Genomic DNA, 26,872 nt, shown 5'->3' with positions numbered 1-26,872 from the left:
TAAGGAAATTCTCGAGAATATTCTTTCTGGTAGCTTTGATTTACTGTACTCATTTTTCAGAGGGGGAATTAGCCTGGGGAATATTTACAGGACTTGCCTGTGGCTACACAATGAGTCATTAGCAGTGTTAGGATTGGAAATTTAAGTGCCTGGAATGAAGAAGTGCAATTAACGGGAAAAGAAGACGCTTCATAGAAAATAAGCTTTAATTACATTTTTAAAATGTCAAAATCTCTCTTACATTTCTTGGAAGGATACTATATAAGTTTTAAGTGTAATGACTTTTCTTTTTAGTAGCTTGCTTGTTATGGAACATGTTTATTTAATCATCAGACAGTTGACATTTATACTACGTTAATGAACTTGGTATTTATTGAGGTTTATGATAAAATACCAAGTATATCTTCAGGCTGACGTTTTTGTTTTATTCTTCTACTCATCATAGCAAATATTTATTGACATTAACTATGGGTAAGATTGCTGTTGGTGTTTTTTATTTTGTTTTGTTTTATTTTTTGTTTGGTTGGTTTTTTTTAGTAAGGAAGAGACATGAGAATAGTTAGGAATGTTTAGAAATGTTCAGGAATGCTAAGGAGGACCCTGTACAGCAGAAGAGCTTCAGGATCTAGGATGTGAGGAAGAAAAGGCTCTCTCTCTCTCTCTGGTAACCCTATTCATTCATTCAACACATGTTTATAGAGCATGTATTCTGTGCCAGGCACTATTCTAGGCACTTGGGATAAATGAGTAAATGAAACAGAAAAGAAAAATCTCTGCCCTCATGGATGTTGTATTCTAGTGGAGGGAGATAGACACTAAACAATAAACATAATAAGTAAATTATATTATATACTAGGAGGTAAAAGCACTATTTTTAAAAAGTTGAACATGGTAAGTGAGATGAGCGATGCTGGAGGGCAGTGGGGATTGCAGTTTTAAATAGGATGGTAGAGGAAGTCTTCATCGAAAAGGCGCCAACTGAGCAAAGACTTGAAGGAAGTGATCATTGTGTGGAAATCTAGGGAGAGAGCTTTCCTGGTGCCTGTGAGGGGGCATCAGTGAGGTTGGAGCAGAAAGAAGGAGGTTGTGTGTGAGAGGGGAGGGTGGAGGAGAGGGGTGGAAGAGGAGATCCCAGCCAAGCAGACTCCGAAGGAGCAGCCAGTGGGTAAGAGAAAGACCGAGAGAGAGTGCTTTGAGAAAGCAACTTTGAGTGAGTGAGTAAAGGGTGGAGAGTGATATTAAACAACCAGGCTAAATGCTACCAATAGGTTAAGATGAGCACTGAGAATTGACCCTGGGATTCGATTCATTGCTGATGACCTTGAGCAGTTTTGGGGACAGCGGTGGGAGAGAGTAGACTTAAGAGAGATCCGTAGAGAAGAACTGAAGTGAGCATGGGCAACTTCTTTTCGGTTTTTTTTTTTTTTTTTTCTGCAAAGGAGAGCAAAGAAATGGGGTGAAAGCTGGCAGAGAAAATGAAGTCCACGGGAGGTTTTCTTAGGCAGAGGGAAATAATAGTATCATGTCATCTGCATATAATGACAATTTTACCTCTTCCCTTCCAATTTGGATACCTTTTATTTCTTTTTCTTGTCTGATAGCTGTGGCCAGGACTTCCAATACTGTGTTGAATAGAAGTGGTGAAAGTGGGCATCCTTGTCTTATTCCAGACTTTAGCTGGAAGGCTCTCAGGTTTTCATCGTTGAGCATTATATTGGCTGTGGTTTTGTCATAAATAGCTTTTATTATTTCCCTATTATTATTATTTTTCCTGTTATTTCCCTATTATTAATATTTCCTATTATTTCCCTATTATTATTTTATATTTATTTATCTATTATTTATTTATATTGATTTATCTATTATTATTTTATATCTATTTAGCTATTATTTTATTAGATATGTTCCCTCTAAACCCACTTTGGTAAGAGTTTTTATCATGGATGGATGTTGAATTTTATCAAATGCTTTTTCTGCATCTGTTGAGATGATCATGTGGTTTTTTTTCTTTTGTAGATGTGGTGTATCACATTGATTGATTAGGCAGAGGGAAATAATAACATGTGTGTATGCTGAGTGGAATGATTCAGTAGAAGACTAAAGGTTGTGATGCCCACTCAGAGTTTCTTGCTATATCCATACCCATCAAGAATTCCTATACCCAGAATTTCCTGTGTGTGCTTCATTCACTCCTTTAATTTTTTTCAGCAATATTTTGAGTAAGTCCAACTATCCCAGGCCACTAATTTTCTTCTTCTTCTTACCTGTTCATTTTTATTCTCATGAATGAAAAATAAATTATTTATTTATTTTTTACTGTATTGCTGAGCTGAATGAAGAAGCATTTTCAGAACTCTAATGAAAAACTGATGAACTCATAAAAGTGCTAACAAAAGATCAAGATGAAAAAAAAATTTAATTACATGGGACTGAGTGAACTGATGAGGATGAGTATAATTTTTGTGACTTTCTGTCTGAATTAAAAAAAAAAAAATCCAACAAGGACTCAGAGGCAAAGAATATACAAATCAATTTTCACTGCAAAGTAAAGGAGCTGTTACAGTGGAGGATTACTGGACTGAATGTCAATATTATGACATAGTATGAGTGTGTTTCATGTTTGGTAATTGCAATCATTGTTGCTTTTGTTGTGTCATCCATGTAAAAAAAAAAAAAAGAAATATATTAGCATGAAAAAACACTTGTAATCTATCACCATCAGTAAATATATATTATAGGCTAAAATATATATTATAGGCTATATATTATATAATATATATAATATATAAATGTATATTATAGGCTAAAAAACTCCCCCAACATACACAAACACTGTTGTAATTGTGAAGGGAAATTATTTATCTTACGCTTATTTATCCTATCCTATCCTATTTATCCTAAACTCAAAATAATGTTAAATTTCCCATCTAATATTAGCTTTTTCATGGTGGTTCTTTTTAACAGTGTCACATTTTACAAATATTGGACTCTTCTACGAAACGTAAACATCCATCATACCCTCAATTCGAGGAATAATTTGGTAATAACGGTGTTTTAATATATTACTCTTAAAAATATGTAAGTTAGTCACATCTCTGAGACTTGGACCTATCATTTCTACTCTGTAGTAACTTCAGTTTCAGTGCTGAAAACTAGCAACTGTTCCTGTTGAACTGAAAGATTAGTCAGGAGACCCTTGAATTCCAGCCAGCTTCAGGCCAGAGTAGCTGCCAAAGAGGCTGCTGAAGGCCAGCTTGCCAAAGTTATGTTCATTTTCAGGGAAAAGGGGAAAACTTAAATACCTGCTTTCTTGACTTCCATTGTTTTCCTATTCTACTTATCTACGTTCCATTGCAGATAAGTAAAAAAAGAATGCTTTACAACTGAGATACTCTGAAGTGAGGAAAATTTGAGGGTATCAGGCAACTTTTCACAAAACTGTGTTACATTGATGAATGAGAAATTATCTGTTTCATTGCACCTTCATTGTGCCTTTGAGGAAGATAAAATTTGAGAATCTGTGAATATGTATATGTGTGGAGGGTGAGTGAGGGGATGGGGAAGGGAGAGGGGCGGGCAGAAAGGAAGTGGGGGAGGGCGCCAAGCTCAGCAGAGATAGAGATGAGAACTTGGAAGTCATCATGACACATTACGACCTTTAGAAAAGTTTATATGTGTGCCTAGCAGACAGAAAAAGATGTTTTCTATAGCACAGGGAACTATATTCAATATCTTGTAATAACTTATACTGGAAAAGAATCTAAAAAAGAATATATATATATATATATATATATATATAGTATGTGTGTGTGTGTGTGTGTGTATAAATAAACTGAATCACTTTGCCGGACACCTGAAACTAGCACAACATTGTAAATCAACTATACTTCAATTTAAAAAAAAAAAGAAAAATGTTTTTGATTAATAGAAACATCAGTTGCATGTAGGGATTTGTTCTGGCTTTTAATTTTCTGAACTGATGCATGCATGGAACTTAAATTCAGATTGCTGAAGGTTGATTCCTACCCCCATCGATTTTTAGCTTTGTAACCTCACTCAGGTAACTTAACTTCTCTGTGTCAGTTTCTTCATCAGTGAAAAATGGAGAAAATTAATTATTAAATTATGTAACACTGGTGAATCAGCACAGTGCCTAGTACAGTGTAAGCATTCATTAAAAATTAGCAATTATTATCACTCATCTACATAGTCTAGCCTTAATAAATTGATTGCTCGAATTAATGTAATATAGAACAATCTCAAAAATATACCGATGTTAGCCTTTAAGAGATAGCCCTGGATTTAGAAGGAAGAAATTCAGAGAACTGTGTTTAAACCTCAGAAGACATGATTTTCCCAATAATGTGGAATTTACTGACAACTTAAATACCACTTCTAATTAAGAAAATCAAACATGTATTAGCAGTTTTTCTGTGAGGTGATGCCACATAAATGAAAAGGATTCCCAGAATACGTATTCCAGGTGTGTCAACTGCAGAGAGAAAAAGAAGGGAAAGGAGAGGAGGCATAAATAAATACACCTGCAAGATAGCACGTTAGCCTCACTAATCTCTGTTCAATCCCTCAAACTGCGAAGCATTCCTTGTCCTCGGGGCCTTAGCATATTCCATTCCCTTTTCCTGTATTGCTTTTCTCAGCACATCCAAAGGCTAACTTGTCTTTTCTTTATCTTTTGGGATATTTCAGCTTAAATATCATCTCAGATGATCATCTTGTCTTCCCAACTAAAGTAGCATCTTCCCATCATCATTCTCTCATCTCAGCCTGTTCACTGTTTTCTCACTGTAATTATTTTCCTGATAATCATTTTAATTGGTCTTCTTCACTAGAATATCAAGCTCCATGATGGAAACAAAATCATAGTCCCAGCATTTAACTTATAGTTATAGCCCTTATGGTTCCAAAGTAGTAAGTACTGAATAGATGCATGTGGTGTGTGTTTTTGTTCGGTTTGGTTTGGTTTAGTTTCGGGGCCAAATTTAATCTCTTCGCCAGTACTTATGAAACTTACACAAAGTTTACAAATTTTCCTATGCTCTTGAGAAAAGTGAAGCTAATATTTTAGCTTTTACTTAATCATACCAGGGATGAACTTGCATAGATTTATTACCATCACCTCTGTTGATATTTTCAAGTTTCGCCAAATGGCAGGCCAGTCACATATGAGATTTTCACGATTGAATGGATTTGAATAGTAATTTTGTGACATTGGCCAACCAGAGTATACAATATTAATGAAAATGGGCTTCATCTGAATAGCCTGTGTCATTTTTGAACTTAGCATAGTCCTGTACACGAGGAGTCCTATGCATGAGTCCTATACATTTGAAGTCTTGAGTATTTTGGATGGGACACAGCTTTGTCTAAAATTGAGGTAGCCTTGGGATACTATGAGAAATTGATTTTGCCCAAGAGCATTGCTTTAGGCTTCATATGAAGAGTTCCTACAGAAATGGATGACCCACTTGGGATCCAAGATGCTAGTCTTCAATAGGCTGATGACTCTTACCCTTTTGGCTTTAAAAGAGGAAGTACAAGAACACTCAAGAAAAACAATCCTGGGAATAGACATGATTGAAACCGTAGAGTACAGCATGAAAAAAGCAAACATTATAAATACCAAAAAAAAGCGTTAAAGGAAAAGCGTGATGCTTTGTGTGTAAATATTTGGCATAAATTGGAAAACGCCAGAAACTGAATAATAGATAGAAGCATCAATTAATCCAATTAACTAACGTCTCCTATAAGCAAAGAACACAATTGGGAGTGAGACTCCTGCGGATAAAAGTAAATGATCCCAGGTGAGCTGTTGGTAGACATTAGCTGCAGGTTGCATTTTGGAACTGTATGATAAGGAATGAGAATATTAAGATGTGGAAAAGGAAATCTGTGATGTACCTGCCAGGACAAATACTACAAAAGTTCAGCTAATCATATTGCAGGAACCCAAGAGATCAGGGGTACGTCTTGTGATAATATTTTCTGGATTTACGGAAATGACTGCCAGCTCTTCCTGATTGAAGACTACTTGAGGCAGTACGACCCAGAAAGTCCATATGGTACCAAAGGCAAAAGCTTAATTAGATACACCGCTTCTAACTGCATAAATCCACACTCCTGGAAGGAAGGAGATTAATTTTAAGGCACACGTTTGGAAGGTGACTTTCAAAAATGCAAGAACTCTGGAAGCTAAACAGCGCTACCATTTAATAGTGAGTCTCTTTGGATGGGAGAATTTAAAGTAAATGTTATCTGTGTGTCTCTTGTCCTATAATGGATACATGTAACTTCTATAATGAAAAGTATTTGGAAAGTGTGTACTTCACATATCCAAGGAATGAAAGTCACGTGGACATCAGTTCAAGTCACACCTCATATTGTAAAGTAGTCAAAGGTTAATATATTGTTGCAAATATTCAAAAGATCATTGCAGTTATAAAGCAGAAACTAACACACCATCGTAAAGCAATTATACTCCAATAAAGATGTTAAAAAATATATAAGAAAAAAAAAAAGATCATTGCCAAAACTCAGTGGAGAGGGCCTTTTAAACTGCTTAATTATTTCAACCTGGAAACAGGACTCAAAATGACCATGTAATTAAAAGCTACATCTGATTATGAGCAAAGGATTTTTTAAATCTTATTTTATTCAAAAGGGAATGAGATCACACACAATTATGTGTGTGTGTGTGTGTGTGTGTGTGTTACTCTCTTCCTCTCATTATGGGCTTCTTAACGACAGAAACTTTGTATCTTCACTGAGGCGTGACCTGACCCTATGGCAGGGTGACTGGATTTAAAATGCCAGCACTTGTGACTATGGGGCCTGACGTCCTTTATGGGATATAATCGTGCTTCGTGGTAATTTTCTACTGTGCTACCCCTGCTGTAGGAAACCCTCTGGGAAAATTAGGAATCCCCTAGCCTGTGTGTTGGTGTAGAAAAACCCCTATCTCCCTTGTGAATTGTACTAGAATGAAAAACTTGCAATGCATTTTCTATTCCTCATGCATTTTACATTCACTTGATAACAAGGTAGGTAATCTATTTATTAATTTATGTTATGATACCACAATGAGGGTGCATTTGATCTACAACGTTTATTCTAAAGCCTCTATTCTACTGTATTTTCTGGCATTTAAGTCATGAAGATTGGTCTTAGCCTAGAAATGAAAGGAATGGGGGTGGGAGGGTTAGGAAGGGAGGGAGGGAGGGAGGGAAAGTAAGGAAGATTTTCATAAGAATCCTTTCTTTCATTCGCATGAGAATTTACAAAACAATCCCCACCAGGACACTCAAACAGAAATGTAGTTCGGAATGCAGTGATAGTATTTTATGTTTACTTTAAGAAACCTGGAAGTGTGTGTTTCTTCATAAACTTTCGAAAATGTAATTCCATTAGTAGTGGAAATGAATAAGTATCTTTCTTTCCCAAGCCCCAATCACTTTATTTGTAAGAAGAGTTTGGACCAGATTGTTCTATGAATCTTAACTCCACCTAATAAATCAACCAAGCTTTGAAATTTCTTCATAATTACGTGATAACAATTCACACTGTTATTTATTCCAGTGACTTTATTTGGAAGGGTAGTTTCTCAGTTGCAGAAGCAGTTCGACGTCATTTTGAGCTCCGTTTAACGCATTGCATAGCGCTGTGATTACTTTCAAGTCCTAATTCAATGGGCAAATCTCTCGCATTTTGTTTAGGAAATCAAGAGCCATCAAGAGCGGCTTGATATTAGGATGGATGAGCGTGATTTGATTTCTGTTGCCCATCAATGTATATCATATTTATTATCTACGAATTGTCCAGTGGCATAGGATATACTTTCTGCAGCAGATTAATGGAAAGTGATCCTTAAATGAAAAAAGAAAAAAAGAGGGAGAGAGAGATTACACTTTATTTTTTGAGAGAATGTTTGATCTGAAATAAAAACATGCCAAACATTCCAGGTGCCTGTTACTATAGAAGTAAAAAGCCCTTTCCAGATGTTTACACTTTGGATGCAAAACGGCAATTTGACAAGAGACTAACCATGTGATGTGAGCGTCTGCGTAAAAAGGCTACACACGGAGCATGCCCAGTGCGGTGAGCGCGTCCTCCGCCCTCCCCCTCCAGATCTCTGAAGATAAGGCTTGACCTTTGCACTTGCAAATGTCACTGCATACGTTTTGCACTAGGTTGGTTTGTGTGTGTGTGTGTGTGTGCGTGTGTTTTAAAGGCTCTCTTACAACTAATGTCTTTTAACGATCCAAGAGTCGGGAAGAGAATAGGGTCATAAGATGCATGAAGTTTAGGACGAGTTGATGCCTTTGGATGCACTTGAAGTGTTATCTTTAAAGCAATCGAAATCATTCGAGTGTTTGTTTCCCCTCCCCACTGGCTGGGATGGCAAAATAAGAATCTCCTTGGACTGGAGTCCTCCGGGGTAGGAAGTGAAAGCCCCGGAGGCAGAAAGGGACGGAGAGGAGGGGTTTGCCCAGAGCATGGACGGGAACAGAGAAGGGGTTCTGCGGGGCTCAGCGCGCACTGAGGACCGGTGCCTGGGGCTGCAGCTGCGGACGAGAAGGGCGCTGTCTGGCTGATGAAGGCCACCTGGATCAGGCTTCTGAAACGCGCCAAGGGAGGAAGGCTGAAGAATTCGGACATCTGTGTAAGCTCCAGGGCTCTCGTTGAGGGGAGACGTTATTCTGTCGTTGTTTCTGCTGCTGGTACAGTGAGGCTTGTCCGGGGCGCCGGTGATGAGTAATATGTTGATTGCTGGAGACGGAGACGGAGAGAGTCCTCTAATCCTCTGGGCTCCTTTTCCTATGCTGTGATTTATCGCCCTAGGAGCTCTCCCGGGCAGGTGTTTTCTGTAGACAGCTTTGATGAAATATCTGTTTAAAGGGATTGAAAAAAAAATGTGTTGCTTAAAGATTGAGGGAAGCTGGCGGCTATTGCATTACAGTTTTGTCAGAGGAGGCATCAGGTGAATACAGAGGTAGGTACAAAAGGATGCTTAAGACGAAAGCGGGTGACATCTATGGTAGTGACATTTCAGAGGGTTCAAGTTGATAACTCGTTCGACTTTCCTGTATGTTTTATTAGCCTGTCTTCTTTCTAATTGTAAATTCTTGCTGTAGCTGTAGACTGTTCTTGAAGCTCTCCTTGAAACCCGTCTGTGCCCTACGCTGCAGTGCAGCACAGAGCTGGTTTGATGATACAAAGAACTTGTTATGGCTTCCAGAAATGCTGCCGCTAACTGGCCCATAAGATTTGGGAAGGAATGGTAACTTGGAAGGCACAGCTCTCCTAGTTGCGTGGTCTGCAGACCAGAGCGTGATGTGCGGAGCTGGTTTGCCACCAGGTGGATTATTTTCTCCTCTTTTCAGGAATGGATAGCAAGGTCTAGGAAGCTGACTGCCGTGTCAGTGAGACGTGTCCATTGCAAACCTCATAGATGCAATCTCTTTTAAAAGGTCAATTTCCCTCTCCAGGGTTCGGCAGACTCCTACACCAGCCGTCCGTCCGATTCAGATGTTTCTTTGGAGGAAGATCGGGAGACGGTGCGCAGAGAAGCACGACGACAGGCCCAGGCCCAGCTGGAGAAAGCAAAGGTAAAACCCTCCGTTCTCTGCCAGGCTCTTTGCATGTCGTGCTGGGTCCGTGATGGGCCACCTGTGGAAGTTCCTCCTGAAGTGCACATGTGGTCTCTCTGGCGGAAAAGAGGTACAAGAAATGGAATGTACTTTCTTCCCTTGGCAGAGAAAGGCAGTGTGATATATAAGAGTGGTCTTGCCTTTTATGTTGTTTTATAATCCAAGCAACTTGTTTCCGTGGGTGGATGGTTTATTTAGACACACAAAAAGGATCCCTGAATATACAAAGAGGAAAAACTCCTTCTAATGTCAAAAGGATTTTACTTCAGTTTTTTCAGGAAACCATTTCTCCGCTCAGAAAAACAAACATTCTTCAAGCTAATGTTTATTCTCTTAGACAACAATCTTTCTCCCAAATTTTACTCCCTAAGTGTTTTATGATGGCATTTTTCTTATATTTAAAAAAATGGATTGCATTATACTTTTCAAAAATAAAGCAAGAAAGGATTTTATTAATTAAAATTGTTCCCTTGGAGCACTTTCTTCTCCATCCCACAATAATAAAGTGCATATATATGGAAGAGGGGGGGACTGGAAAAGACATGTGAAACGTAGAAGTACAGAATTTAGCTGAGACTCTTTCATTTCACTAATGGTCATGATTTGGATTCTTTTTCCCATGCATTCGTTCAGATAGCAGCTATTTCTAAAGCATAGACTGTTGTTCATGTTCAAAGGGCCTTGGTGTGTGTGATATTCGGTAAGTTTTAAATGAACATATTTTAACACAGTTTTCATTTGAAAAAATGACGGCTTTGAAAAAAGTGCTGGGTTGATCTTGCTAAAAAAAAAAAAAAAAAAAGAAAATCAAGGGTAACTAACATTAGAATACTTCTGCTGGCTGCTTCATCTCTGAGATGAGTAAAATCTCTGTGTGTTGCTATGGGAATCGTGGCTTGGAGATACTCGTTTGAATGCATGGACTGCCGTTATGTAATATGCATGTGACCTGTAGCCCAGCTGCCATAGTAGTTTGCAGAGGAGCTGCCAGGAGACCTTGACTTTTAAAAAAAAAAATAGCAGGACTTCCGGACATCAAAACAACGTTCTCACCTCAGCGAGCAGGGAAGTCATCTCCAAGCGTGACACAGTCTTGACTGCGAGAGGATTCATAAAGGGCAGAGGCAGGAAACTTATAAAGCAAGGTGTGGCCCAGTTGCCACCAACTAATCTGCTCTACCCAAGTGAACCATTTCAAACATTTATGCTGTGACAATATGGATGAAAGTGGAGGACATATGCTAAGTGAAATAAGCCGATCACGGAAGGACAGACACTTTATGATTCCACTGATACGAGGTATCTTAAGTAGTCAAACTCCTAGAAGCAGAGAGCAGGATGGAGGTTGCCCAGGGCTAGAGGAGAAGATGGGGAGCTGCTATTCCCCGGAGAGAAAGTTTCAGTTATGTAAGATGAATAAGTCCTAGAGATCTCCTGTACAACTCTGTGCCTGCAGTTCACAGTCCTCTGCTCTACATTTAGAAATTGTTAAGACGGCAAATTTCTTGTTAAATGTTCTTACTACAATAGAAAAATTATGAAGTTGAAATTAAATAATGAATGTATGACTAGTGAAGTTAATTGCCCCAAATTTGCGGTGTAGCTAATATAAGTTGCAGTTTAGAATCTGAATTCTACACTCTGTATTTTGCACCTGGGTGCAAAGAAAAGTCAAGAAAAGTAAATAAGAGTCTGTATTCCAGAAATAAGAGTGTTCTATTTGCACTCGTTTATTCATGTGATTTTTTCACAGACCAAAATTAAACAGTTTCACAGGCTCATATCACATCATCATACAACCCAATATCTTGTAGGTTTGCTTTTCACAAACCACAAAGTCTTTAGTTATCCGATTGGTGCATTTTTGTCTCTCACTGCTATAAGTTCTGAGTTCAGTGACACAGCTGCATAGAACTTTTAAATATTTTTCAACCCAGCATGGATCATAATATTATTCCTAAATCAAACCAGATTCGTGTTATTTGTCATACAGACTAAAAAAGCTTATAGTTACAAGTGAAGTAGAAGATGAAAGAAAATGAAGAGAATTTAAACCAAAGGCAAAATAATTGAAGGGCTATATCGTATGTTTAATGAAAATAGTTTACCTACATCCATTTTTCTTCTTTAAAATTAGGCCCATATCTTAAACCTCTGATGTATTCAAATGAGTTACACTAGGGTGAGTGAGAATTGGAATATGTTCTGAAAGAAGATACAAAGAATCGGATTTAAGTTTACTTTTAGTTAAAATCATGGTTTGGTAGGTCTGATTTGTTAATTCTGATATCTTTGAAGAAGGTATACAAAAGAAGGATTGTAGATGGGTCATTCATTAGGCTATTTTTAATCTACTTTCCTCCACCAGTATATCATTGTGCCTTTGTGGGCCCTATTTCAAAATGAAACCTTAAAGTTCAAAAATATATGAAATCATTATTTACTTTTCAGAGAGTTTCAAACACTTTTTCCATTCATTTTGGAAGACTCAAACCTCTTCTACATTTGTTTTGTAACTATGATTGCATCCCTCAAACAGGAAACCTTTCTAAGTGGGTGCTTTAACTTACCAACCCTGAAGATCACATGCCCTAAGTGTGTGCAAATGCCTGGAATAAACCTCAACAGTGCTTTCAGATCCTGACACTCTGTAAATATGAAATATATTATCCATTAATTGCCAAGAATACGCCCATGAAATAAGGTGATTGGCAAGGAGTGAAACGAGAGAAAATACCTTTTGAAATTTAGTGACCTACGTAAGGTTATATAACCAGGCCGTCTGTGATTCCCATAAAACCCAGTAGTTTTCATTACTGCTTTATTATGGCTTCTCTTAAACTAGTAAGCTCTACAGTGAACAGATTAAATATTTATTTTGAGGCAAGTAACTGATATGACCTTGTTTTTCAACTTGGTGTTTTCTGATCCAAGATGCACATTTTGATCTTGTTCAGGTTTGCTGTACTTTACAAAGCCTGCCCTATTTAAGCTAGTGCTCTTAAACACAAGTAATATAGGAATTTAGTTTACTCCCACATTGATCTTTTTATTAGAACAGGTTTATTGAGATATAGTTCACTCATTTAAAGTGTACAATTTGGGACTTCCCTGATGGTCGAGTGGGTAAGACTCTGTGCTCCCAATCCAGGGGGCCCAGGTTCTATCCCTGGTTGGGGAAATTGATCCCACATGCATACGACAACTAAGAAGCCCACGTGCCACAACTAAAAAAAAAAAAAAAAAAAAAGATCCCGCATGCAGCAATTAAGACCCGGAGCAGACAAAATTAAATAAATAAATAAATATTTTTAAAAAAATAAAGTGTACAACTCAATAGGTTTTAGAATATTTAGTATGGTGCAACCGTCACTATAATCAACTTTAGAACATTTTCATTGTCCCCTAAAGAAGTCCCGTGTTCTAAATTAGTGGTCATGTCCATTCTCCCCACCCACCTCAGCCCTAGGCAACCATTATTCAACTTTCTGTCTCTATAGATTTGTCTGTTCTGGTTATTGCATGTAAATGAAATCATGCAGTAGGAGGTCTGTTGTGATTGGCTGCTTTCACTTACATAACGTTTTCAATGTTCATTCCTGTTATAGCATGTATCAGTACTCCATTCCTTTTCCTTGTCAAGTAATATTCCATTGTATGTATATATCACATTTTATTTACCCATTTATCAGTTGGTGGACATTTGGGTTGTTTCCATCTTTAAGCTATTGTGGATAATGCTCTTACAAACATTCATTTACAATTTTTTGCATGGATGTTGCTGGGTCCTAAGATCATTTTTTTTTAATTGAAAGAATTTTGTTTTTCTTTTCCTTTTCACTCCCCAAAAATGATCCTTCCTGCCCTACGTGCAGAGACTCTGAGTTGGGAAATCTGGTTGTGGAAGGCATTGGAGCAGAGATGAAATAGGTTCAGAGTGGTATTCTTAGAAGAATGGATTAATGCTAAATTTTAAGTCAATTGCTCTCTTATCAGTAAATGTCTACTATATTGAAGAAAGTGTATTAGTCACAGCTGGGAGTAGGGAAGGCATTGCAAGACCAGAGCCACAAGAAAAAAACAGGCAGATATTTTGCTGTAGAAAACTTCTAGTATTTGTTTAGGGAGAAAAGTCGTGGCCTTAAATCACACTAATCAGAAGCAGACGAGAAGTATTTTAGGGGAGTAAAGAGGTCTGTGAGTCTCCAGAGGAATAGACTGCCCCCTGCTGGCAGGAACAGAAAATCCTTCCTGGAGGTGGTGATGGCTTCGAACTATACCTTCCAGGATGGAGTTTAGCTTGCAAAGTAGAAAGTGGGGAGTGGAGAAGAGGGAAGGCCTGATAAGTAATGTGAGTAATGGCTAACATTAGGAAAGGCTCAGCAGCCAGAAAACATGGAACCTTCCAGAGGAAGGTTACGTTTCTGAGACCTTACCAACTTGACGATGTCTTTATTCTAGCTTCACATTTAATTACTAGTTTGGCTGGGTATAGTATTGATGTATGAAAAGCGTTTTTCTTCAGAATTTTAAAGGCATTGTTTTGTTTTCTTCTGGCATCCAGCACTGCTGTTGTGACTGCCCATGTCATTCTGTCTCTGAGTTCGATTTCTATATAATTTTCTCTAATATTTTGAGAACTGTTCTTCCCTTGGAATTTTGAAATTTCGCCTTGGTGTGAGGCTTATTATTTCTTGTGCCCGGCTCTTCGTGTGAATGTTCAGTGTGAAGGGCCAGTCACTTACTTCTGGAAAGTGTGTTATTTGTTTATTTGTCTACTTATTTGTTTTTGATAATTTCTTCCTCCCGTTCTTTCCTCTTTTTTCTGGTTCTCTAGTTTTTCACGTGTCTGATTAGAGTTTTCTTCTCTACTCATTTTTTCCCTACTATCCCTCTGTCTTTTTGTTCTACTAACCAAGTTCTTCTCCACTTTTAACCTACCTATTGAAATTTTTATTTTTGAAAATGTCTAATTCCCAAGAGCTTTCCTCTTATCTCCCCTTTTATAGCTTCTTGTCCTTATTCCATGGCTATAGTATTTTCTCTTATATCTCTTAAGATTATCTTTTAAAGATTTTTCTGTACTGTCAGTGTTTTTTAAAGTTTTTATTTGGATTTTATTCTTGCACCTGGAGACTTTCTTCAGAAGTTTGATTTGGGGTTATCCATTCATAATTAAGAGCATGACATAAAGCTGACCGGAAGCTTCTTGACTGCTGGTCTTTTATAGGGTGGTGGTGGGGGGTGGCTTTTCTTTTCATCTGAACAGTGTCCCCAAAGGAGTCCACAGTCTCTTGATACTTTAGTTCTCACTCTTTCTACTCTGTGAATTGCCACTGCCTATTGTTTTCTCTACCCTACGTTTTTGTCTACTCCCATCTCATTTTTTGTTCTTTGCATCTATGGGTTTAGACTTAAAAAAAAAAAAAAAAACTTTCAGGAGGAAGCATTTGTTCAGTTGACCATGTTTTTATTCCCCACATTTATCAATAAACATACTATAAGAGAGGAAAGAAATGTTTCTCATATTACCTTAGTCCATAAATGCCTTAGACACTGGGAGAATCCTACCCAGTTGGAAATATTCCCCTACCTGGCCTTTTCAGAAGAAAGAAGAAACAGGAATGTGGTTATTCACCTTCAACCCAAAGATGAATTTTTTATTCAAGAAACATTAGACATGTTTTTAAAAATGAATCTTACTGGGAAAATCACGTGGGGGGTAGGAGAGAAGTATGTGTATATGCCTGTATCACATACTCTCTTAAACCCACAAAATAGACTATTGGATAAAATCCCAAGAACATGTGGCAGGTATTAAAACTAGATGGCTACACACAGGGGGAAAAATAACACATTTAATTGGTAAGAAATAAAATCCAGTAGAGAGGTCTCATCACCAAAAACATGAAGTATGAGAGACATTCTTTGGAAAATATTTTAGGCTCAAATTATTTTCCCATTGTTGATTTTAATGTTGTCTCTTAATTTTTGCATTGAAACACTGTCAGCCCTCTTTTGCCCATAGCAACTACCTTCCAAATACAGCTAGAAAACTGGCAAAATATGTCTAATTTCCAACATCGTGAGTTCGTTTATTGTTGAAATACATATTAACTTAGGTTGCGTTTTTTTCTACCTGTAAGAAAGCAAAAGTATGTGAAAGCCCTGTGCACCTGTTAGGCTTCTGCGTAACTCATAAACATCACTGGGTAGGTGCAGTCATATACGCTGGTGCTGTAATTCCACCCATCTCCAGTGTTAATTGAAAATAATAGTAATAACACAGTACTGACAACACTTACTGAGTGATTACTGTTCATGATAGCCAATTTGAAAGATAGAAGAGGAAAAAGCAAAGCTTTTTGAAATCCTCTAGAGCAGTTGTGATCATGCAATACATACAGCATCAACGCCTGTACTGTCTTTTACATCAGAACAAACTGCTCTCCGTTTAGTGGCTTAGGTCATGATGCTCTTCCATGCATCACTGGCCAGCTGGCAGGTGAGCTGGTGACTGGCTCATCTGGGATGGCCTCTTGCCTGTGTCTGTAGGTTGGCAGCTGTCAGCTTGGGTGGCTCCTTCTCCTCTGGGTGGTCCCCCATCCCCCAGCAGGCTGGCTGGCTCTTTCTCACACTGGTCTCAGGGTTGTTCTTCTCTACTGAGTTCAGTTTTGTCGGGCAGGTCCTGGCTACAATGTAAGCCTATTTCTACTACCTCTCTGGTTGTTCCTTTTCAATCTCTTCCACTGTTTCCCTCCACCAAAGTGTGGAAGTTCATCCAGCCAAATGCACCAACCTTGACCTTCTGGCTTTTATTGTTGGAGGCATGCCTTTGGTTTACAAACTGGTGGATTCTTGGGAGCTGCTACAGAGGCAGAGGGCTGCCCAGCAGCTTGAGTTCTGGTGTATTCTTCCTAGATTCAGCCAAAGCAGCTCTCTCTCTTTTTTTTTTTTTCTTGTTTGACATATTGGGACTTCAGTGTAAGTTCTCCTTTTGAATAGAGAGCTTCATGTCCATAACGAGTTTTAAACCACTGCCATCTTTCCTTTTACCATCTCGTCCTTCTCACTGCTTCATCATCACTTTTAAGTCTGCACCTCTGCCCTTGGCCTCTCTCCCCAGTGTTAGTATCTCACATCTTCCTTTCTACGGCATCTCTATCAGTTCTGACGTTTAAAATGGAGCTCCCCATTTTTTTCCTTCAAACTCTTTCTTCTCTGCATTTTCTTATTTCCGTCAATGTTAATTTCATCCTCCCAAGCTCAAAGCCTTGGTCCAGGGGTCAGAAGGTTATTTTCTGTAAAGGGTCAGATAGGAGATGTTTAAGGTGCTGCTGGTCATGTGGTCTCTGTCACAACTGCTCAACTCAGGAAAGCCTGGATTTGGATTCCATCTCTGCCGTAGACTGGCTGCTTGACCTTTTGATAAGTTATATGTGACACTCTTGGTTCCAGTGATAACTGCATGAGCTGTACACGTCCAGTCCAGAGTTCCCAGATAGGGGACTGGGGTGGGCACAGGTGGCTGGTACACACTGCTCCTGCCTTCAAATTCAGTGTCTAATGGGGAGTCTGTATTAGAAGCAATGAAACCACTATTTTCATTCCCTTTTTAGCTGTGCAAGGTCGCCATACACCATTATATATGGTTGTTACCAAACTCAGGTTCGACTGCTTGTTGCTCAAGAATCCAGTACTGAGACACAAGTGTTGGGTAAAAGGAAAGATAGCTTTATCGAGGAGGCCAGCAATCCTGGGGAGAAGGTGGACTCACGTCCCAAAGAACCAACTCCCCATTGCCAATCGGGGGCAAGAGCTTTTCAAGGGGAGTTTCAGGGGTGTGTAGGTGGAGGGAGGGGGCTTCATGCAGGATAGCACAGTCAGTTCTGACAGTCGTCTTGCAGTTGGTCATGGGGGGGTCTGACCAGCATCCTCTTGATTGTTTTAAGTACAGTTAGTCTTCAGTTCCAGGATCGGTTTGTTCCCGTTTCTTTGGCATTGTGGCAGCTTATGTCATGGCTACAGTCTGGTCATCATGTAGTTAACGTCTTCCACCTGGTGAGGGTTTCAGTATCTGCACAACAGCTCACAGGACATGACTCAGAATATTATCCGTAGCCCTTGAAGAGGAACTAAAGGTCCTTGACTTTGTTTAATGACTAAATTATTATTATTTTGTTTTGTTTGATGGTTTTCCTTTGTATCTGCATTTTCTCACTTCTCTGATGAAACGTATTCTTTGGCTCAAGTTTTTCTACAGACGAGGCAGGCGGAGAACTTGGGGTGGGGGGTTCTGTCCTGGGAAGGCCCCATAGGGCTCTGCTCCGTTACGTGGTCACTACTGTCTTGGGGTTGTTTCTGACTCGGTGGTGAGTGCTGGGTGGCACATCTGTACTGTCCAGTGACAGCTGCCCTGAGTGGCATTTGCACTATTACGTGATGTTGACAGCAGCTCATCGATCAGGTCCAATCACATCCCTATCCATCCCCGGGACTGAGGCGGTGTCCTTTCCCCTGCACTGGACTTTGAGCCCCTTGAGAGTAAAGGCAGGCTCTGTGCTTCTTAATCTTGTGGCTGTAGATTCGTTCCTCTGTTATCAAGAGCAAGTTAACACAATGCTCTCTTGCTCTTCTCACGTTTTCTTTTCTGAGTAACACCTGAGTATTTTAGGAATAAAATTACATATCGTTCCCTGTTTCCTTATGGCTATATTTATCTTGGCAGTCTACCCAGGAGTGAGTTTTAAGTTTCTAATGGATAAGAGTTAACATGTATTAAAGGGAACCCGATACTCGAATTCAACACTCTCTTACAGTGAATTTATGGTTTTTATTAATGGGAGTTCTAGGGTGCTGAGGTTTGCCCACATTCAAACTGCACTCTTGTGTAAGAACCCTTTTAAGGACTGTTATAATACAGACTTTTGGCTGTTTCAAAACCATAAATGGATTGGGGAAGGATTATTATAAACTTTGCTGCTCAAGCCTTCTTTTTCATTGAGAGCTGTAACTGAACATCTTTGTGGTATCTTTATAAACACAGCTATAAATACACGCTTCTTTCCTCTTTTTCTCTCTACCAGATATGAACGGGGAACAGCACAAAGACCTTTAGGCAGTTAAAACACTCAACCTCTCTCTGCTCTTGAGTTTTTGCCCCACCAACAACTAAAGGAAAGGTGTTGAAAACTGTAAGACAGTAGAATTTATTCAATTAGCAAACATTTGATGGGTGGTATTGTGCTGTTGACCTAGGAGCTAGAAGGAGGAGTATCAAAGATCTGCTAGATGTGGTTTCTCCCTCAAGAAGCTCCTGGTCTAATTAATGATGATGCCAGACATGTGTGTCCTGACTGAGCATAAGGTAATAAGTGATGGGCTAACAGCAGTGAGCCAAAGGCTGTAGGAATGGGAAGCAGGTGGATGGGAGATACTGCTGGGGTTGGGGGAGGGCTGGAAGACCAGAATCAGGGCAGCAGGGATTATAGATGCCCCACCATGAAGTGGATGTCTCTTTGGGGATAGAGCCTTTGCTATCCAGTGGTGTGCTTTTTTCTAAGGTTATCAAGATTGCTAACTGAGGGTCCAACAAAGGCTGTTATTTTGGTTTAATTTTGCTTAAATCCCATCTAATTCCAATTTACCTTAAACTAACCACACCAGAGTGGATTTTATTAATCCTCTTAACCATTTTGAAGTGTACAGTTCAGTCGTGTTGACTATGTTCCGGTTGTTGTGTTGCATCTCTAGAACTTTCTCAGCTTGCAAACCTGAAACTCTCTACCTGTTGGCCAATATCTCTTTGTTTCCTCCTCCCCCCAGTCCCTGGCAACTACCATTCTAGTTTCTGTTTCCATGATTTTGACTACCCGAGGTACCTCATATAAATGGAATCATACTGTACTGGTCCTTTTGTGACTGGTTTCTTTTACTTAGCATCATGACCTGAAGGCTCATCCATGTTGTAGCATGTGACAGAATTTCCTTCTTTTTCAAGGCCAAATAATATTCCATTATGTAGGTAGACCACATTTTCTTTATTCATTCATCTGCTGAGGGACATTTGGGCTGCTTCCACCTCTTGGCTCCTGTGAATAATGCTGTAAAGAATTTTGTGTGTGTGTGTGTGTGTATCCTGGACTTTTTTTTAATGATGCTGTTAAGCTTTACCATCAGCCCTTAGTAGCTTATGTTTATGTAGTGTCTCAGTGTTGCAGTCCCCAGTATCCCAAAGTATAACTTTGCTTGGTCTTTACAACTACTCAGTGGGGAAAGGAGGGCAGGTATGGTTGCCCCATTTTATGAAGAAATTGATGGTGGATATTGAAGAGTCTTGTTCAAGCTTATTGAGCTCCTAAGTGGCAGAATTAGGACAAGGACCCAGGCTTCTGTTTGGTAGAATTCTGTCCTACGTTCTTTCACCTAATCAGTGAGCCCCTCTTAGAAGGATAAACTGACAATGCACTAATGCTGCCTCTTTGTTACATGTTCTGGAGGGATTAAAGGAATAAAACTTCTTTTTTTCTTAAATAACAAAAGCAAAAAAAAAAAAAAAACCCAGCATGGCAACTATTAAAACAAATTTAAAAATCAAAACACCACCTCTGCTTCTTTTTTTTTTTTTAATTTAGCTATTGCATCCAGATAGTACAATTAGAGTTTACCTTATGGTACTTATGCCACTGATTGGAATGAGTGCTTGTTTACATTTTAATATCCTTTAAACAAAAATTTTGAGCTAAAATTTCTTCAATCTAATATGTTATTAAAGGAGGAGCTTTCAGGGGACTTCCCTGGCGGTCCAGTGGTTGACTCCACGCATCCACTACAGGGGGACCTGGGTTTCATCCCTGGTCGGGGAACTAAGATCCCGCATGCCACGTGGTGTGGCCAAAAAAAAAACAAAAAACAATTTTCAGGATATATTGTGTACTGTATTCTTGGCTAAACGGAGATGCAAATGGGATGTACCTAAAAATGTTTGAATAGGGTCTTCCTATAGAGAAATGGAAAAATAATCAAATATCTAGGAAACAGGTTGGATGAAGAATGCTGAAGAAATTGAGTTTAAGTAGGTCAAGGGAGAGCGGATTGAAATTACAATGAAGCTATCTGAAAAGAGATTTCATAAGTGTTGTCTCCTCCTAAGGAAAAAAAATGGTGAAAGGAATGGTCTAAAAATTATAGCAGCCAAAAATGTAAAGTTAGATGTTATAATTGACTTGAGAGAGATGAGAATGTGTTGTAAAGAAAACCTAGGAAACTGCCTTAGTGATGGTTTTAAAGAAACTTGTGTGGCTTGAGAAAGTGTTCGTTTATTTTAACTAAATCCTGTCTTGAGGAAGGAAGATGGATGACATTAGCTGGGAAAGTTATTTTTGATCTAGTGATTCCCTACTAAGAGTTCTTTCTACTGATATTTGCAAGATTAACATTGATTGCTTTAAAAAAAAAAAAAGTTCTTCTCCTCACTTTAAAAAAAAGTGAGGTTAATACTCTGCTCACCCTACCTCCCAAGATGGGACCAGGAAGTGTGTTTGGCAGGAAGGAAGCAAAAACGTCAGCAGTCAATCATCAATCAAGTTGTCCAGTCTTTCTGCTTTCTAGATCCATTCCCTGAATTTTAAACACCTTAACTCTTACTTTTGTCTTCTTAGAGGAACTGTGGTCATCCTTGAATGAAATATTTATTGGACCCATTGTAACCCTACATTTGAGTCAACCAACATTCCTTGCAGATGCAAGTCAAGTTACAAGGTGGTTTACAAGGCAACCCTGTATCACACACAGTCACGCAGAATTAAAGCAGATCATTGGCATATGCTACTAGCTTAATTCTGTGCGTTTAAGTAATCTGAAACATATAATAATCCTATAATGGATATACACAATGAAGTATAAAATTCCTTTGAATAGACAAAAATCTCCACATGCTAAATGAAGGCATTATTCATTCAACACACCTATACTTGATCACCTCCCTTGCGGTATGGGTGATGCTCGAGGATATAAAATGATTAAGCCTTGATCCCTAATTATCAGGAGTGCAGTCTAAAAGGACATTTAACTACTAGCCCCATGGTAATGTACAATACTATCTTCTTCACCTCCTCACTTTAAAATGAAAGCGAGAAGTTGATCACCCTGAAGCCCAGGTCCTGCAGCAACTCCGGACTGTGCGCTAGAGTTTACGAGCTGCCTTATGTTTTGTGTCCGTTTTACCACGTGATCTGCATCTGAGTCGGCATCTCAGAGGGGGCAGTGCCTCAGCATATCCTCTTATCCAAGTGATCAAAACTCCGCTAAAGGGATGTATCCCAACCTTAAATATTTTATTTAAGCTTAACACATTAAGAAATGTACACTTCACTAATATTTTGCTATAATACCAAGGCCTGTTCTTTGAGCATGAATCAGCTACTTGAAGTCTCAGCTATACCCAGACAACAGTCTTCAGTATAGAATTTAGTCTGATGTTGGAGTTTGACCCTATCCAAAGGGATTTGGAACTGAAAAGGATTTTTAATTTTAAAACATTGTCGTGTTTATACCTCAAAACGATAACGTTAAATTTCTCCTGAATACCTTAGTTTTACAAAACATGAACCATTTGTTTCCATTCTTATACTTTTGCTAAATGTTTTGGTAAAATGAAAAATCAGGCATTTGGTAAATTGTAGTAACTCTATAAAAAAGGAGTTTGAATTTTTTTTTCCCTAAAAATTCCTATCTACGTAAAATGTGTTGATATTAGTAAAGGTCAGTCACACTTGTTAACTGCGGTCCAAGAAAAACAATCCATTTGACTTAGACAAATAGGGTACCTTGTAATCTTAGCTCTTGAAGTAATTTTTTATATTTCCCTGAAATATATATGGTACTTCCTTGGCTGAAAAAAAAAATGTTTATTGTTAACATCATCAACATGGAGCCTTTTTTTAAGGATTTTAAAAAACTATTTCCTCATCTTTTCTGGATCATGAATGCCTTTGAATATATGATGAAATCTTCGAGCCTTTTCCAGAGGAACAGTCAGCTTACGTACCATCAGCAAGTAGTAGCTCATGTTTATTCAGTGTCTCAGTGTTGAAATTCCCTGTGTATTACTTTGCTTGGTCCTTGCAACTACTTCATGGGGAAGGGAGGACAGATATGTTTACCCCATTTTATAAATGAGGAAATTGATGGTGGCCTTCATAGACCCCTGAAACAAATCCATGTACCCTAGGGGTTTACAAAGTACAAGAACCTTTGTTAAGAATCCCGGTCTTCCTCCAGTTAGAATGGCTGATGCCTTAAAAACTGTGGGACGTTGCCCTAAATCTGGGAAGTGTTTTCCTTTGCTCTCAGATGCTTGAGGCGATGACCACATACATTCTTCTTGGAATTCTTATTTCAGCTATAGTGTTTAGTCTAGTGTGGAAGCGGAGGTTGGGCAGATATATGATACTCTATAAATACTTTCATGTGTTATATAACCATAAAGGATGTTCTAGTTTAAACAGTTGTCAATGATGAGTGATTTCAATGTTGTGTTTTGTTTTCAGATTTTCCAATGGCCTGTATGAAGGGACACAGAACTGAAAAGTCCTTTCAAGTTTAGCAGATAGTGGGAGCGAATCTTTCTGTGGTTGATGTACTGGTCTGTGAGTTTCTGACGTGCTTTGTCTTGTGTTAACTCTCAAAATATCATCTACGTATTGGCTTTTGTTTATTCTTGCTTAGATTACCTGTTGGATTGGGATAACCAGGACGTTGACTAGATGTGTGGGGGAGACCCTACCTGCAGATTACAGAACATCAAGGCTATCTGTTGCCTGATTGTTCTTTTTCCCTTGATTAGACAGAAATCTCCTGCCGTCTTTCTGGCTTCTTGGAAAAATAAACGACATATTAAATGTTCCCAGGAGCAGGACATTCTCCTGCCCAAAGATTTAGGATTCCATTGAGAGGTTCCCTTTTATTCAGCAGCCATGTGCTTTGGTCTGGCGTGGTCCATTGCTCTGTCCCATCAACCCTCCCTGTGTCCTCACCTGTCACCTCCTGCCCCAAATAACTTATCCTTGCTGCTTGAGGCCTTTATCAGACCATATGTTTCTCTTCTCCAACATGTAAACCGGGAGCACCTTGGACTGAGACTTACCCAGTTGACACTTAGCAATTTGACTCCTTGGTAGAGGTGGGATAAATACTTGTGGACTCAATGAATCACATGATCTACTGAGTAATAGGAAATGTGCGAAGGGAACCCTAAGCCTTTGGATGTAATCACATTTTGCCACCTGCGTCTTGTAACTTAACTATTCTATGAGGTTCTGTCTTGTCTCTACAACTACATGTGACCTCGGAGGGGGGAATCAGGATGTATAGTTCATTTCTGTCTCCCTCCAGCTAGTATAGGGAGTGATATGAAGAATGACTTTGGGTTACTTTAGGGCATTTTTTAGTAAATAACAATCATTGAATAGTCTTGGCTGAAGATAACATGAAGAAGACTTTTCAGAAAATGTTCTGTTTCATAGAGTCCCCCCCACCCCCAGTGCTGCTGCACAAGGCATGGGATGAAAGCAGGAACTACATCTGAGCAGAGGTGGTCTTCGCAGGAGAAAGGGGTCCCTCTCCGAAGCCAGATTCCCAACTAGCAGCTGCTCAGGCTTTCTGTTCCCTGTCTTGGGCAAGGGTCTATTCCAGCTCAGTTTCTGCGGAGCTGTCCTGTACTATAAATTGGGGTATCTTTCCTGTAAAATGAGATCTATATATAAAATCTACTGTGTGTCTTCCACAAACAGATGTCCAGAATTCTTGGTCCCTTTGAAGTCTAATTGTTGTCCTTTTCGGAGTAATTAGTGAAGAGGAAAGACAATAATATGAAGGACTCAAACATAAGACATTAAAATGGCTAAGTACTCCCATGCACAGCCTATCAGATAATTCAATTTGCTTCTGTAACGTGGGGATACAGCTGATGAAAAAATTACAATTACGTGACTTCATGGTCATTGGAAAGAGTTTGTCCCTTATGTACTGATAAGTATGCTCTAATTGAAGAGTGATATGCAATAGTGACATTTTTTGCAGGTGTTAACTATAAATATATGATCATAAAATAAACATGTATTAAAATTAGGATGTCAGATTCTCAATTATATTTTTCAATAAATTAAATAATAGTATGTATAAAAGAGTACTTATAACAGTAAGGTAAAAACTTATGTACCCATGGTGTTTCTCATTCTCTTTCTTTTCATTGTATTTTGTCATATCACTTATGTTTATATTCCGTACAACATACTGCTTCATTTTTGTGTTTTTGAACCATTATTTAAATGGCATCCTATTACGGTGGTTTTCTGGTAACTTGCTTTTTTTTGCTCAAGGTTACCTGCGTAAAATTCATTCATGTTGATTTTTGTCGCAGTAAGTTTTTTAAAAAGTTTTATTGAAGTATAGTTGATTTACAGTGTTGTGTTAATTTCTGCTGTACAGCAAAGTGATTCCGTTATACATATATATCATTCTTTTTCATATTCTTTTCCATTATGGTTTATCACAGGATACTGAATATAGTTCCCTGTGCTATACAGTAGGACCTTGTTGTTTGGTCACAGTAATTTATTCACTTTTACCAATATATGGTATCCCAGTATAGGAATTGCTTGAGTTGATCTGTTCTCCTGTCAATGGACATTTAAGTGACTACAAACAGTCCTGCTGTGGAAATTTTTGCACTTGTCTCTTGGTCCATGTGTGCAAGAATTTCTCTAGGATATGTATAACTAGCAGTGGAATTGTTGGCTTATAAGGTATGTGTGTTTTTACCTTTCCTGGATAGCGGCAGTTGGTGTTTAAAGAGGTTGTCTTAATTTACAATCCTACCATTGTGGTAGGAGAGTTCCTTTTGTTCCACGTCCTCTACAGCATTTAATATCACCAGATTTATATATTTATTTTCTGCCAATCTAGCATGTGAAAAATTAAAAGTCTCAGGGTGGTGGTATTTGTATTTCCATGATTACTTAGAAAATGGAATACTTTAAATATATTTATTGACCTCTGTTTTCTAATTCTATGAAGTAGGTGTGTATAGCTTTGGACTTTCAATCAAGTTGTCTTTTTCTGTTCATTTATAGGAGTATTTTATATATTTTATATCTGATTATTTTATTGGTTATTTATTTTGCTGAAAGATTTTGGCTTATAGCTGCTCTTCTTACATTTTTATAGCTTTCTTAATTATAATTGAGATTTATCCATCCTTTCTGTCACTGTTTGTGCTTTGGGGATCTTGTTTAAGAAATTCTTCCCTGCCCTGAAGAATTCCTAAAGAATTCTTCTAACTTTATTTCTAACAGTTTTGAAATTTTGTCTTTTCATATTTAAGCTCTTAATCTTTCTGGAATTAACTTTTGTATATGGCGTAAGGTAGGGATCTGATTTCATTTAAGACACCTATTTGTTCCAGAGCTATTTATTGAATAGCGTATTCTCTCCTTGCTGGTCTAAAATGCTTGCTTGGTCACAAATCAATTTTCAACATATGAGTAGGTCTATTTCTGGGCTCTTTTTCCTGTGTCAGCGCCATACTACTTAATTACTGTAGTGTAAAAATAAATATTGGGCATGTCAACCCACTAATATTCTTCAGGACAGAGTTGGCTATTCTTGGACTTTTCTCTTCTATATAAATTTTAGATAACGTGTGAAATTCAGCTGAAAAAGAAAAAAGAAACAAATACAAACATACTCAACTGAGATTTGAGATTGCATTTGTCTGTAGATTAATTTGGGGTAAAATGCCTTTGTTATAATATTGAGTCATCTTATCCATGCATATGAAATATCTCTCCATTAATTCAGTTCTTGAATGTTTTATAATTTTGTCCATAAAGGTCAAAAGGTCCATGCTTACACTTTTTGTATTTGTTCCTAGGTATCTTTTTTTTTTTTTTTTTAAGTCACCGTTACAGTCCATTCATCTCACATTTTCCCTTTCTCTCTCTCTCTCTCAAGCTGTAGTTTCTGTTTGCTAACGTATGGAAATGTAGTTGATTTTCTATGAAAAATCTTTACATTCATCAGTCTTTCTAGCAATTAATAAATGCTAATAAATTTTCTATAGATTCTTGGGTTTTCTATCAGACATAGATAGGGCAGTCTTATCGTACGAATACTGAAAATTCTGTTTCTTCCTCCCCAGTTCTTTT

At 38.3% G+C, this 26,872-nt stretch overlaps 1 protein-coding gene across 6 annotated transcripts in view; it reads left to right on the top strand.

The window, feature by feature from the left end:
* CACNB2 (calcium voltage-gated channel auxiliary subunit beta 2) overlaps nucleotides 1-26,872 on the top strand; it is a 400,160-nt gene that overhangs the window by 263,282 nt on the left and 110,006 nt on the right. For 4 of the 6 annotated variants that reach the window (XM_057542160.1, XM_057542158.1, XM_057542159.1 and 1 more), the window contains one exon: nucleotides 9,504-9,623. In XM_057542160.1, coding sequence (XP_057398143.1) covers nucleotides 9,504-9,623 — 120 coding nt within the window. Of the gene's footprint in view, nucleotides 1-8,536; nucleotides 8,678-9,503; nucleotides 9,624-26,872 lie in introns of those variants that run through there. The other 2 variants (XM_007196402.2, XM_007196400.2) reach the window with 1 other exon arrangement.

The sequence above is a fragment of the Balaenoptera acutorostrata genome, chromosome 3 (genome assembly GCF_949987535.1).
Source record: "Balaenoptera acutorostrata chromosome 3, mBalAcu1.1, whole genome shotgun sequence".
NCBI lineage: Eukaryota > Metazoa > Chordata > Mammalia > Artiodactyla > Balaenopteridae > Balaenoptera > Balaenoptera acutorostrata.
Note: the sequence above shows the minus strand (reverse complement) of the source record. Positions and strands in the feature narration are given on the sequence as shown.